At 40.8% G+C, this 15,746-nt stretch overlaps 1 protein-coding gene across 5 annotated transcripts in view; it reads left to right on the forward strand.

Annotated features, from left to right (window-relative positions):
• LOC114073715 (connector enhancer of kinase suppressor of ras 2-like) overlaps positions 1-15,746 on the forward strand; it is a 176,284-nt gene that overhangs the window by 77,987 nt on the left and 82,551 nt on the right. For all 5 annotated transcript variants that reach the window (XM_027911449.1, XM_027911448.1, XM_027911451.1 and 2 more), the window contains one exon: positions 14,396-14,598. In XM_027911449.1, the coding sequence (XP_027767250.1) occupies positions 14,396-14,598 (203 nt within the window). The remainder of the gene's footprint in view (positions 1-14,395; positions 14,599-15,746) is intronic.

Below are 15,746 nucleotides of genomic sequence, written 5' to 3' on the forward strand. Positions count from 1 at the left end.
AGCTTTATTAATCTCAATTGGAGAAGAAGTTCAGCTTTTGGCAGTCCAGTGCTATTTATTGTGCTGTGCCAAAACATCGAATTAATACTGCTGAATGGAGTTAGTTTAATTATTGCACATATTAGAAAGTGTGGATCATCTTTTGCTTAGTTTAATTAGCGGCTTCATTCTTTCAAATCATGCAGTTTGGGAAAATAACTTATTTTAAGGGTTGTCTGTTGTTTGTGTTTTTTTCTTTTTAAAATCTGCTAACGATTTTGGTGTTTTCAAAAATCTCTTAGGATGAGGACATGGAAGGATGATAATTATACAGAGTAGCCTTAAGTACTGCTGTTCCTGGGTGTTTTAGATGTCTGTGCATAATAGTTTTGTCTTACTGGGAAGAGGTAAGAATTCCGTGGTCTTGCTAAACTGGTGTGCTGGAAAAGGAGAAGTTTGGATGTAATTCCATACGGTTTGTGTTGATTACCCACACAAGTGAAATCCCCCAGTGCTGCCTCACCAGACCTTAACAGGCAAATGAGAGGAAACTGAGCTCTGTTTTTCCTGTCTTTTGACGTGGCTGAGAGATATCTTCTTGTCACACAGTAATTCTATTTCAGAAAACGGGAAGAAACATGTTCTGTTCCAAGTGTTAAACCTGTTCCAAAGCCTGTAATTTTCTTCTAAAAATGTATCTGTTTAAGCACCAGTGAGAATGAGGATCCTAATCCATTGCGGGCTGGGCTGGTGAATGGGCTGCTCCAGGAGCTCCTGCATGCTTCTGACAAATAAATGTACTTATTTCCATTTATTAATGTGTAAAAGAATCCCTTTACAATAATCCATTGCTGTATTTTTGGGTGGTTGTGTGCCTGGGTGTACACTGTGTGACAGTGGTTTTCTGTCACTGAGCATTGTACCCCTTTTCATGTTCTGAGTTCCTGCCCCTCCCAGGTGAGCACAGCACACCTTGGCATGGCCAGTTCAATTGGTTTGCTGCTCATTAGGTGGTTGCAGAATTTTATGCAAATGAATAGGGAGGTAATGACCTGATGTTAAAAACCACACGTGTCTGTAGACCAGGGCAGGAGGGAAAACACTGGCTCAAAGTACTCAAATACTGTTGGAATACCTCATAATTTGTGCATATCTTTGTACCCCTGGTTTAGGGGACACGAACTGAACGTTCATTTCTGACACCATTTCAGTTTCCCCTCAAGGTTTAGAGCTGGGAGACAGTGACTGTGTTTGTAATTTCAGCCCTGCTGGATGTCTGGTTCCTCCAAGGCTGATCACAGTCACTGCTGGGGATAAAGGAATGGACATTTTCCCTGCACAGGGATAAAAGGAAAACCTAGAAAGCAGCACCACGTTTCCCTTCATGGTTGTTTCTGCTGGAACCAGCTGCTGTGACATTGCAGGGTGCAGTGTTGAGTGACTCTTTATTGCCTCTTTTGCTTTGATTTCTCTGGTGTTTCACAGGAGTCCTTTCCTGCACAATAGTCCAGTTTGCCAAATCCAGGGGAGATAGAAACAGGACAGCAAACTTTTGTGTTCTGACCTTAATTTTAACCTAAATTGCACTGTGGGAGCTCTCTCACATCCCCAGCCTCAGACTGACCAAAATTTGGATACTTGATTTGTGTGCAGCAAAGTGGAGGTGCCCTGTGGTCTGAGGATGCTTACCTGGCCTTTGTGATTTATGAATTAGAATTGACAGGTCCAATTAATGTGTATGAATTATTGCTTTCCCTGGAATCTCAATGTGAAGTGCATGGAATAGCCTGCCAGTGACACAAGAACAAATTGTGCAGCAGAGCATTCACAGCTTCTTTTCCATCTTTTTCTTTCTACACTAAAGGGGTTAGGAAGAAGGATGTTTGTAATGTTTGCATCCTGTGTCATCTCCTTCTCATGATGAAATGTATTGCTGGGTTCCTACATTGCTTTCAATCAAACACATGCTAATGTTACCCAGTCTTTCCACAAAATGAAATCTTGTGAGAGATTCTCATCCCTGCTACCACAAACAATCTCTAAGAGACAAAATAGTGCTTTACACTTTTTTCCTTTCCATTTCTGGATGATATTTGTGAGGTACTTTGAGGTGAGAATGCATTTGTGTTCTCACAGGGCCTTTAGCAAGTGGGCATTTAATTTAAAATATCCTTCTTGTTTGAATTCTTGATCATGAAGGGAAAAATTAGCAGTGGTGAGAAAGTTTCATTTCAGTATTGGCAACTTTTCAGTTCTGTGTTCTTGCATTTTATTGCTTATTAGATTATTACAGATGTATGATTCATATATATATATGACTCATATATATGCTTATTCTTGTATATAATAATTCTTACTGCTGACTTCACATCACTGTCACAATGAACAAGGCCAGGAGTTGTTGGCCTGTTCTCATTGTGAGATTTTAAAATGCCAGTGCTCCATCCAGGAAAGCCCAAAAATCCAGATCTTGCAGTTTGCTGTGGTTTCATAAAAATGCCACTAAACCACCATCTGTTTGTACAAGAGTTAAACTGAGTCATTTTAAACTCCAAGTTCTGGAGTGCTCAGTGCTAACATTTCCCCTCTGACTCTCCTATAGGAAACACAGAAATCAGACTTCAACCAGGGTGTATGAAAGGAGAACATTCCTTTTCCAAAATCATGGCTTGGAGCACAGAGGGCTTTGTGTTCTCTGTCAGAAACCTGCCCAGAGTTTGTGTCTATCGATGAATGAAAACCCTTCATAGATTGTCACTGCATTAAACATTGGAATGTATCATTTATATCCATTAGCCTACTGAGGTTGAGAATTTTGACAGGCTGTGCTTTATTAAAAGTCTTCACCAAGGCTGTTGGAATTCCCACAGTTATCTGGGTGACAGAACCACCCAAATGGGAGTCATTCCCAAGGCAGATGAGGTTTGCTGAGGTTGTGTTGAATGGATAAATATCTGTGCATGACTCCTGCTTGTTCCAGTCACTCCTGCTTGGGTTGTGCCAGGAGTGACTCCCCGAGAACTGGCTGGGTACAGGCACTGAGAGACACTCCATTGACTGGGTGCAGCTAATGGGATATTGATTCAGGCCTGGGTAATCAGGTTAAATAGTAGGGGGAAGGTACATTAGATTAAAGAGGATAGAGGATTCTATTTTTGGAGCAAAAAGGAAGAAGAATACACACTATTGCAGGAAGAGATTAACTTCTCCCTTTTCAATGAAAAAAAAAAATGGTCCACTAATAGTAAATCTAAATTCCACTGACAGTGGATTTAAATTTCTTTAAAATAACCCAAAAGCTCAGGGATACACAGAAATTATTTTGGTTTGTTCATGGGTTCAAAATCTTAAACATCAAAGAAATTATCATCTCCAATGGTCCACATGAAGTACATTGGTAATTCTTAGGCTTTTAATAATTGCACTGTTACAATATACACAATATTTCAAATAATTACCTCTAAACAATATTACAAACAACTAAAATATAATTTTTTTCTAAAATTTAAATTTTATTTTCCACTGGAAATGATTATATTGTATTTATGACTTGTGTGTTTCATTTGCAGAAATCTTTCCCTTGCAGAAAGCAATAGATCACTTTTTCTTTAGGATCCTGATTTGAAGGCTGCACTAATAGTAACACTAAATACACTAATAATACATAACATGCAGTGCATATTATATATTATGTTATATATTGCTACCATGGAGATTCTCTGTGCCAAGGAAACACAGCGAGTGGGTCATTTAAGTTAAAAACAGTGACATCTCCCTTACCAAAAAAATTGCTTTTCTACTTTGCAGGGAGCAATTTCCTTCACAAATTCCCAGTGAGATATTTTTCATTCTGCTGTGTTACTTTATCAATGGCTGTGAGGGGCCTGAATTCCTCAGTAATTCTCTGTGATCAGTTATTGTCAGAGAGAAATTCATCTGCATGCAAATAGATGTGCATGCACTTGCATATTCACATCACTGGTGTTGACTGAGTTGCTTGAGCAGCAAATTCATGATAAAAATTGATAAATGAACTTTTTCATACCCTCATTAATACCCATTCAGAAGAATCTTGTTACTAATTTAATTTCTAGATGCTTCTCTGAATTGTTATGAATAGATGGAGCATTTCTCCTGAATGACAGATTTTTTCAGTGTGGAACTAACACTTCTGCAGGAATCTGAGTTCAGTGCCTGACCCAGGTGAAATGGTCAGTGTTGACATTATATTTCCAAGACAAACCTATCACTTATTCTCTGAACTTTGAATAATTCAGCACTGCTTAAAATTCTAATTTTGTGTTGTGTATTGAATCTCTTCTCTGTAATCTTGCATTTCTGCCTCGTAATTCATTTCGAGAGATACTTAAAAACATCGAGAAAATGAGACTTCCTATGATTAGATGGTTGGTTCTTACACAAAACTATGATTATTATGAAGGAAATAGCAAAGTTGAACTGGTTATGAGGTTTTAGTAGCAAATAATAGAAGTTGTTGAACGGCATGTTACAAGTGTACAGCTTCATAGATACTGAGAAGGGTGCAGCACATCCATAAAGATCGAAGAGTACTGGAAGGATGTACATTTTAGAGACATTTTACCCTTGCAATAAAGCCAGGGGAGTTCCCTGGGTTGGCAACAGGGAATCTAAAGGAGATTTTGGGTGTAATTTAGGTATTTCCAAGAGGGATATATCAGCAGGAGCACACTGGGGACCAACACCACCAGGCCTGGTAATGACTAACGCAGGCAGGAATTGCTGATAACTTTAAAAAAGTCAGCAGCTCAAACTCAATCTGGTTTTTTGGAGGCAATATCAACTAGTCATGCTTTGCTCTTGTTTGTTTATCCCAGTATCCCCAGTCAGCACGTTGCTCAGAGCTTGTTTCCCTACACATATGGGAGAGGTCGAGCCACCAGGCTGCCTGGCTTGCATATGTTCTTTAACTGAAGCCATATGCAGATCAGGCCTTCCTTAATGCTGAGCTAAAATCACTGGGAAAAATTCATCTTGGGATGGGAAAAAAAAGCCACAAAATAGCCCAACTCCCTTTCTCTTCTTGGGTCTTGCTTTTGTGCCTATCAGAAAAGGAAATGCTGCCACAGCTTGATTTTCCCACTGGTGTTTTTGCTGCGAGTTGACATTGAAGCTGTTAAATCTGCCCAGATGTCAGGTTGGCAGAGGCCAAGTGCTGAGTGGATGGTGCAATGCATTCCCCACTTTGCCAGCATGGCTGTGAGAAGGTTATTGTGGTTGTGAAAAGGTTATTATGGTTCTGATAAGCTTGTTATGCTTGTGAGAAGGTTTTGTTATTTCATACTGTGTAAACAAAAAAACAATAAGAAAGCATTGAATGCATTTTGAAGTGGAGACGTTTTTTAAAATGCAAATTCACTTCTAGGGAGTTTAGATCTAAACTCTTTGTGAAGCCAGAGCTGAGCAGAAAATGTGAATCAGAAGCAGAGTGGGAGAGCACTCAGGAACAGCTCCAAGGGATGCTGCTGAGGTTCACAGGAAAACAGGAAAAGGGTTTTCTCAGATAAATTAAAGCTCTATTCCAAGCACAGGTTTGGATCGATCTCTCTTATTTCTGAACCTGCTGGTTCAATGCCTCCCCAGAAATAACTGCTGGTGGTTCAGATATGGAAATGATGCTGCTCCACTTTACAACTGAAATGAGACATGAGCTCTCCTTTCAGAGGGAATCTCTTCTCCTAAAGTTCCCTTTCTTAAAGCTTTTGAGCATGGGCATTAAATAGACAAATAGCTGGTTAATGTTCATGTGTTTAGGCTGTTTACAAAGAGAATAAAATTCGAGGACTTACTCATTGCTGAATGAGTAATCTAAAACTGTGAAAAATATAAGAAAGTTTTGGATGTTAAAAGAATTAATAAAATCTCTTCAAGGGGTAGGGGAAAAAAGGAAGAAAACAAAAAATATATGGAGAAAAAAGTAATTAAGGTATTTCTTGAACGTGGTCAGCTACTCAGAGTAGCATGGTCTTGAAAAATGTATTTGTATTTATCATAAAATGATCCTTGTTTGTTTTGAAGGTCTCTCAGACTAGTGGCCCAAGTCATCTGGGATCAGGCGTAGGGATCACAGCGTTTTTGTTTGTGTCAGAGTACACTGTCTTTGTATTTTACGTCATCATGGCAATCAGCAGTTGCACATAACTGAATAGCGGATTCCTTGTTTTTACAGGTCTTAACCCAAAATGCCATTGCTGGTGTGCCATGATGTGCTGGATTGCCCTGTGAGGCCGTGGAACACTGGGAGGGAGACCTTGAAATGCATTTTCAGAAAATGCACACTTTTCACTCACATACCTTCGTGAAATAAGTGGTTTTGATTTGTTAATGTCTGTGCTTTGTGTAATGAGTTTCACTCTCCTCATACCTTTCTAGGTTTTTGTCCCCCAGTAACCTGTTCTCTCTCTCCATAGATTGCTGTGCAGATCTACATAAACAAAACACGGGGATGTTCCAGTTTATTCAAGCTCACCCAATGAGGGAGAGTATTTGGCTCTTACACAATTTAAATCATGTTGCTTCAGTGGGATTAAGCAGACCAAGAAGGCTTTATGCAGTTTGTTCAGAGATCTTTAGCAAGAGCTGCAATGTAAAAGCTACTTACAAAATGTTTAGGCAGGAGCTAAGAAATCCGGTTAATTCTTGATCATCCTAATCACTCCCCAGCAGAAACTGGTGCACTGGGCAGCTTTAGGCTGGCCTAGAGTGGGGCAGGTCTTGTGTAATCCGTGCTCCTGCTCCTGAAATCCATGAACAGCAAATCTGCTTCTATGTCTGTAACCTCGTCTGCTGCTTTTCTCCACCTCTTACCAGGTGCCCACTCATCTGACTCTCTTAACTCTTAAATTTAAAAATTTATGTAAATACCATTTTCTAAAACATGTTTCAGATGTTGCTCTTACAGTCTAAGTTTGATTTTTAAAGGAAAGACTATCCTGTTATAATTCTTTTCTGAAATAAACCCCACATTTTTAAATAAAATACTTTCCAGGGCACCTTAATTACGCTTAATGACATTTATATGCATCAATTACAGTGCAAAGGCTAAAACTCCTTCTGGAGGTAAAAAAATACGATGCAAATGTTAATTTTTTTTTTTAGTAGGTTAAAATATTTAATCTTAGTTCTAGATCTACTTAATTTGTCTATTTACAAGATAATAGGAAGGTGTATGAAGTGTTAGCAGCACTGTGACGAGTTCCAAATTATAGACTCAGGAGACAAAGAATTGTGGCACAATTGGCTCCTGCAAGGTGGGATAATTACAATGGAAGGGAGAACAAGGGGGAGGAAAGCTACACAAAAAAAAGCATTGAGGTGTTTCAGATAATAGACTGATTTGTAGTGTGATGTTGCATATATGCATAGAATTACCATTATTAATGAATTCCAGACTTTTGTTTTTATGAAACATCACCTTCTGTGCACATAAACCAGGTTATAATACTGCAGTTTTACTGAAATGATAGGCAAATGTTATTAAAGCTAGGGAGAAGGATTGGTTTTATTAAATGGTGTTGCTAATTTACTAATTTAGAAGAAGACAAGCTTTTAAAGAAAAATCTGAGGCACCTTTGGGCCATGTTTTACTGGAACTGCAGTTCACAGCCATTGAGATGAAAAGAATTTTCCTAATACTTTTATAATTTTCCAAATGACAGTGCTAAGATTTTATATAGATATAAAGTACATAAATTATTGAATATATTAGTGTGTAAAGTGTGTGAACTGCATCTGACACGGGGTCTCTTTAACACAACTTGCACTGGTCCTTTGATGTGTTTTGTTTAACTTCTCAAGTGTTGTCATAACGTGCATCTGATTATAATCCTTGTCCCATTTTTTACCCTTCAGGAACTGTCAAGTTTTAGATTCCATTCTCTAGACTCGAACTTCTTTAGAACATGAATTTGCACACTCATCCATAGGATCACTGATGAAAAACTCATTTTGCCCTCTTCAAACTGCTATTCATAGAAAGGATAGTCAGCCTGGAAATTCTTTCTGGAGAGGAAAAACTACCACATCTTAAGGCAATGCACTGCCTCACACACTTTAACCTCATACTGGCTTGATACCTTAAAGTTGCATCATAAAAACATCACCACAAAATTTTAGTGGATCTCTGATGAAATCAAATGATTAGAGAGACAAGTGTTTTAGAATCAGGTTTGCACTGTGTTTTCTGTCAGGCTCTTAACCTTTAAAAACACGCCTCCAGGAAGGAAATTTTGGTTTAAAAGTGTGTTTTGATGGTTTTCTTTCTATTTAAGTGTCAGAACTATCTATGCTAAAATCATAGTGGGTGATTATTTGGGATTTTGGACTTTGTTATTATTTTTATTGTTTTATTGTTAAACAGGCTGTGTTTGCTTGGTTTTGCCTCCATGTTATCCCAAACACTGTCCTTTCCACAGCAAAGAGAAGGAGCAGCAGTCACAGCAGTGTACACAGCAGGGAGGGGAGGGATCCCATCTGGCATGCCGTGTTTTCCCAAAGGGGATTCCAAAATCCCAGACCTCCTTTGGGGATTCCTTTCCCAGTGATCTGAGAGCCCCAGGGAGGCAGGTGGGAGAGCTGACGTGCCGTGGGACCTGTCCCTGCCAGCACAGGGCTCTGGGGACCAGCAGGGAGCCTGGAAAGACCAGAGATGAGTTGGAGCATCCCTGCAGAGCTGCTTCAGGCGTGCAAGTCCACAGCAACTCTAAAAGTCAATTGTGGGTAATTTAGGGTGGGTTGGAAACCAGGCTGAAGTGGGGAAGATGTGCCTGAAGATGGACCTTTTAAATTAATTTCTAACCCTGCTTGTTGCACGGTGATGCCTTGGGAAGAGGGCACACAGTTCTGGGGCAGTTCACAGATAAATCAGCTTAAAGCAAGTGGGAAATGAGCCCTGAGGGGGAGTGGAGAGTGCCAGGGGGCCAGATGTGCTGCTTTCGGGGTGGGGAGAAGCACCTCGGGGTGTCAGGGCAGGATGGGACTCAGAGGGACAAAGGCTGGGTGGGCACACAAAGAGTCCGGAGCTGTCTGGGACTGGGACCTGCAGCTCTGGCTGCCACAGGGGGGCCGGACCCATGAATGGGGGAGATTCCAGCTTGTAAATCAAACATGAAAATGGGAGTGTGGCACAGTGTTAGGCTGTGGTGTTTGAAATGCCTTGAACACGGTGAATTTTAGCTAAGATGCTTGAATTTCAGTCAGCGTTGTTTCCTTTAATCTCCTCGCTCAGGTTTCCTGCTCTGCACTTTTAGTTCAGTTCAGTGAGAATTTTAAGTCTCAAAGCATCACCTACAGAAAAAGAAAAACTGTATGTGCATCCACATGTTTATATATATTTATACATGTATTTATACATATATTACACTGACTACTTACATGAATGACAACATCAAGAAAAATTACTATAATTAAAAAGAAATCTGTTTTTAAGGTAAGTTAAAGTCATTATTTATGCAATATAAACTATTTAGCTAAAATTATATCCTGTGTCTATTAAATTTCAGTGTGCATACATTATTTTTATCTCTCTATGTCACATTATAGCAAAACAATTTGAGTACCTGTAAGAAAAGATGCTGGGGGAGGTTTCCACTGAAGAAATAAACTCTTCTTATATTACAGGGATTTCTCACTCGGCTTTTGATCTTCGGGTGTTGCTGTTTACAAAAAAATTGATTAGCACTAAGCTCTTCTCCCCCATTATACTTGTTATTTTTTATCTTGATGTTTACTACAATAATTTGGCCTATTTTATCTTGGTGGGAAAAATTTTCCTGGATTGCTTTATTAGCATAAAATCCTAATTTGTGATATTATTGCATACCTGCAGGAAGGTATGAAAACACTCATTGCTGAAGACTTTTTTCATCCCATTTGTCTGAGCATAAAAAACCTCATATCTAATATTGTTAGATGGATAAAAAAATGGGCTTAATTTTCTCACTGTCTTTTAAAAATGGAATTTCAAACCAGGATGTATGTACAAACCAGGCAGAGTGTTTAGCTGGGACTGTGACCCAGACACAAGGTGGGAGGGTTCATGACCACTGTGTGTTTAGCTATTTCTGAATTTTTGATTTTATGACATAAAAAAGATGATCTGCTTGGAGGCAGACTTCCTATTTTTCAGTTTCCAGTATGCATTTTTAATTCTATGGAGTATTAAGCAACTTATCCCTTACACCACATCTTCCATTCTGCACTAGTAAAAACAACAGCCTGCTTCAGGTTGCTCAAAAAAAAAAAAAAAAAAAAAAAAAGAGGCATTTTCCCTTGTCTTCTGAATTCTACCATTTCTGACAACAGCCACCTGTTTTCTGTCCTTCAGAAAACCTGATCAAGTGTGAAAGCCCTGGAGGGGACCTGTCCTATCTGTTCCCTCACCACCTACAATAACCCCCATCACAGGAACAGCCAAACAGCAGCTCAGCCTGAGCAGGAGAGGGAAACCAGGGCATGGCAGGGAATGCTCCCTGAGAGCCTGGAAATGGGAGCATTAGGGAATGGAACTGCTGGATTTTACAGGCTGTGTTTTACAGGCTGCAAGCAGAGTTATCCCTCCACCAAAATCAGCTGTGTACCTCGCTGAGAGGTGTCACCGCAAGCACAGCTCCAGCTTGGCATTGTGCTAATGATATTCCTCTATAATAAGCTTGTCTGCCTCTGATCTCCCACTTTCTGCCTCTTGAAATCCTCCTTTCCAAGTCCTGTCATTGAATGGGGCGTCAGGAATCGCTGAGCTCCCACCTGAAACACGGAATCAATCTGTCACTGAGCAAATCAGATAATCTGTGTGGAGCCCTTCGGGGTGTGTGCAGGTAAAAATGCTGTCATATATTATATCATATATTAGACTGAGTGGATATACAGAATTGCTTATTGTTTGAACTGTGCTTTTATGGGAAGAAGCTTAAGTAAATATTTACCAGCTTTACCAGTCATGTCTTTCTGTGTTCAGGGGGGGATGTTTTTCAGCCCTTTCTTCCAGCAGTTGCCCTTTCTGCAATGTCCCTGTCCAGGCCCCTTTTACTGAAAAGGAGTGTAGGTGACTTTAGCTGACTTTCTATTCCCACTAAGCAATTTCTGGTCCAGAAATCATGGAAATTTGACAAACTGCATGGCTGTGTGATTCTAGACAGACAGCATCTGGAGTTGCTTTAACTGTCAGAATTCATTCCCTAAACCTGTACATCCATTTCCACTAATTCAGGCATTTGATGCAACAACCTTGAAGCATCATGAAACAAAACCAGGGAATGGAACAAATCCTGCTTGTGAGTTGTTTTGGGTTTTTTCCCTGTTTTTGGAATGAAAAATAACCTTGCTTTTGCTAATGGCACCCTCTTGTCCCTTTTCGAGGTTGTATCTTTTATTTTTTCTGTCTTTTTAAACCAGGAATTCTATCTAGGATTTACTGTGCAAGACAGAAACCACCTGCCTGGAGACAGAATTTTCCAGGCTCGGGAGCATCATTTCTGTGGTGTGGCTCACAATAACAGCACATATTTAACACGGGGAGAGCAGAGAACGTGGCTGGGAAAGCTGAAGTCTGCTCTGGCAGCTGTGACAGTGATTTAGTCTGGCAGGTTGGAGACTCTCTCAGTTAGCAACACGTAGATGAGATGCCTACAGGAATTAGAGGAGATGTGGGGACTGGCAGTGCCACATGCACACAACAAGGCTCTTCACCTACTTACTCATTATCAACTGCAGCTCTTTGTTTCCAAACATGTCCACTGAATAATAATCCATGCACTTCAAACTTGGGGCTGTATCCACTTCCTTGCTCTTTTCTCCTCTGGAACAATCCCCTCTATTTCCCATTGCTTGCTGACAATGGAATAGGGCTTGTGGGGCTTGGTGGCCTCAGAGCATCAGGATAAGGTGCTTGGAGAGGATGCTTTCAGACTAATTTTAACCACCTTTTTCCCATGTGGTAGTTGGTTACGGTTGTTCAATTCAGAAATAGCTGAAATCAAGAGCAATCCAATGTCTCAGTCTTCTACAAAGGTATTGATTCACTGTCATTTTTGTGACATCTTTTTCCATTTATTGTGTCTCGCTCAGTCTCAGCTAAACCACCAACTTGCATCAGCACTTTTGCTGTGCTGAAAAATTTCCTTTCATCTTCTGATTATCTTTATGGACACATTTTATCCATGCCTTGCTTTATTTTATATTGACATCAATTGAGGTTGCCACTGGTGGGCAATTAACAAACCTGAAGATAAAACAAAGAGCTTGTTTGCGGGGTGGATTTCCTCAAACACATTTCCTGTTCAGTTCTCTGTGTTTTCCAGTGACTTGGGAAATTGATCTGGTTGATTACACTTGCTGGTATCTCATCTACTCTCTGGGTTTTTATACCTTTAGTGGTCGAACTGTTTCCTTTCCTGCTTTAGCTTTTCTTCAAAGCAAAGTGACAGGTTTCCAGAGCTTCTGTGCAATAAGGAATTATTGGGAGAAATGTTTTCTGCTCGTTTCCACAGGAATAGGTAATGTTGGACTTGGAAACAGAACCAGGAGGATCTAGTTTATCATCCTTGAATGTGCAAAATGAAACTCTTTCTGAGGGCAGACCAAGCCCTGCTGAGCTGGTTGTTGCAGGAAAAGCCATCCCAGCACATCCACTTAGTCATCACCTTGGCAGGAGAGGAAGCTGAGAGGAAAATAGAGTAGGGGAGGGAATTCCTTCAGTGCTTTAATAAAAGAAAGATTACCCACAGTATTAAATAGATGACATACTAATGTCAAATAGAACTTGTCTTTGAAGTTTAAACTTTTCCAAAATAGAATGACTGTGGCCAATTGTCCAGTATTTGTTCTGGAAAAAAAAGATGAATTGTTCTCATCTGCAGCGATTTATTTTGTGTCACTGTTCAGCCTTGAACTGGATCTTCCAGCCCACACTGATCATGACGCTTTAGGCATGATATGTGTACAGCAACAGCATTAATTCTGTCCCTAATATTCAAAATCATTTTAAAGTCCAAGTTCGCAGTGAGCTCACTGAGATAACAAAGTGCTTCCTTCCTCATAGGTCGCCCTCCAAGCTGGAGGCAAGGGTTTGATTTATTTCTGAGTGAACTTTGACAGGGAGAATGTCTGGCAGAGAAGGCCCCGTGCTCAGTGCCAGCTGTAAGTGGTCCAAGCCACTTCACCGAGTGTTTGTTTTTACTTTGCTTGACTTCCACAGAATCCCATTTCGCAAGCTTGTTATTGGTCAGTATATTTTCCTTTCTGGAGTTGAAAACTGTTATTTCTAGTACAAATATCTATGTTAACATCCCTCAGGATAGTGTATTCTTTGGAGTTCTTTATTCTCTGTTTTGAGGAAGCAGCTTAGGCAAAAAAATTAACGTGTGATATTCATGATCAGTCATCCTCTGTAACACAAGCATAGTTGGAATTAATAGTGGGCAATCAGATCAAACTCTGAGAGCTGATTTTGGTTTAATGCTCATTAAATTCTTTCATGTGCTACATCCTGTTGGAGCTGAAAGAAATCTGGGTCTGATTCAACATGTTTGACACTTTGTGTGAATTTGAATTATTTAACATATTTGAGCTGAGATATCTTTGTGCTTGTTACCTGGTCTAAGGAGGGAATTGGCTTGGTAATAAAAGGACTGAGACGTGGATGAAGGAGCATGGATAAAGGTTTGGAAACCTTTAATTAGACTAACCATTCTCCCCCCTCCAGAATTAGAACAATGGATGAAAATGCGGTAAGAACTGTTAAATATGAAGCACTGTTGCTGGCTGGAGCCTCTGAACCAGAACAGCTGTTCCTACATGCCTGCTCTTCTCTCAGATTCCTTCCTAATCAGCCACCGAGGGCAGGAGCACCTCATCTCTGCTCTGACCTGGTTCAGCTCTTCCCATGTGACATTCCATGGGGGACAGCTGCTCTCCAACAATAGCCGGGGTCAGGAAGGAATGTTCCTGTCAGCAGGGCCACCTAGGGCTGCATCCTATGTTCCCAGCCCAAGTGACAGGGCAGTTCTGCTCAGGGGAAGGGATTCCAGGCAGGTGGAAAGGCTCACCCAGACCTGGGGCAGTGGCACTGCCATGGACAGGGGAAGGGACAGGGCTCTGACCCCCTGACAGACCTTGGCACTCAGCACATGGGGATCCTTTCTGCCTTTCCCTCGGGGGCTTAGTCAGACCCAGGGGTTTGGGGGCTCCAGCACTGTGAGTGCTGGTGACAGCACAGCTTGTGGGTGCCTCCTGTGTGTTCTGGACAAAGCACCCTGTTGTTCAGTGTCAAACCAGGTATCCACAACCCTTCAGCCAGTGCCATTCAGGCTGTGTGAGCTCCCAGTGGTGTTCACACAGCTGACAGCACACTGCATCACTTCATCCTCTTCTTTCCCCTCAGAATTATGGGTTGGAGACTGAAAACCTGAGGACTCTGTCTCACAAGCTGAATGCCTCAGCCAAGAACCTGCAGAACTTTATCACGGGTAGGAGGAGGAGTGGCCACTACGACGGCAGAGCCTCCAGGCGGCTGCCAAACGATTTCCTTACCTCTGTCGTTGACCTGATTGGTGCTGCCAAGAACTTGCTCGCCTGGCTGGACAGGTAATTAACTGTTCCTCGATCCCTTTACACGTGAGAATAATTATTTGGGGAGTTTTCCCTTTGTTCTTTCTTTGTCTCTTATACTCTTTTATTCTAATCTTCAAATGGCGGGTCTGGAATTTTGGCTCTAAATTTTATTTTACAGATTTCTCAAATATTGGAGGCAAAACTTAGCACCCTTGTCTTTCAGGAGGGTGTTAAGGTTTACTCTCTCAGCTGGATTTTGTGTGAAATGAATACTTCTGTGCATTCCAAGGTGACATCTCACTGCTGCAAGTGGCAAAGCCATTGGAAATTTCAGAGTGAAGGGCAAGGAAGAAAAGCTTGTAGAGTCTGAACTGTCTTTCAGCCATGAAAAAGACACAAAACCCTGGAGCTGAGCAAATCAATTAAGCTTATTCGAAATAAATGACAGTACTTGCTTAGGCTGAAAATTAAAGTTTCTTATTAGAGTTTTTGTCAAGAGTAGGTTTGATGTGTTAGATACAGTTGTGTTGGTTAATATTCAGCAATCAACCACTGTGTTTTTTTTAAATTTAGGAACTGAGAATTTGATGAAAAGTCTCTCTCTGACTGTGGCAAGGCAGAGAGCAAAACATAAAATAGCATCAGAGCATTTAAGGTTTGTTTTTCTTTGAAGTTATAGCAATGAATAGCTTTATCTTGAATCTGAATGCTCTGGAACGTATAAATGGCACCTCAGAAATCACAGTGAGAGTGAATCACCCTCCTTTACAGGATTTGTATAATCCTGGTGACATCTTCCTAACCTAATGCCAGCAGTCATATTCTCTCAGGCTATGACCTTGTCAGCTCTTATGAATTCAAAGGGGGTCAGATTCAGCTGGAGTTTGGGAAGCCTGAAGAAGATCGGAGCGTGCAGGAAGCTGCTGTGACTAACTAAGCACTGCTTTGCTCCCTGAAAGAAGGTGCTGATTGCTGCTGGGGAGTGATGTCACGCTGCAAAAGCCGTGTTTTTAATGAGCAGCACAAAGGGAATCTGGGCTGCTTACAGTTATTTGGAAAATCCTGTTTCTACTCTCCATAAGAAAGAAAACTTCTGGTGTTCTGGCCAAACTCCAGTTTACATCTGCCTACATTTTTCCTTGTTTCAAAGGCATATATTGCAAAAGTTGTGTAACTTGCTG

The sequence above is a fragment of the Empidonax traillii genome, unplaced genomic scaffold, assembly GCF_003031625.1.
Source record: "Empidonax traillii isolate 1590-97213 ecotype Southwest subspecies unplaced genomic scaffold, ASM303162v1 scaffold32:size1966603, whole genome shotgun sequence".
Taxonomy (NCBI): domain Eukaryota; kingdom Metazoa; phylum Chordata; class Aves; order Passeriformes; family Tyrannidae; genus Empidonax; species Empidonax traillii.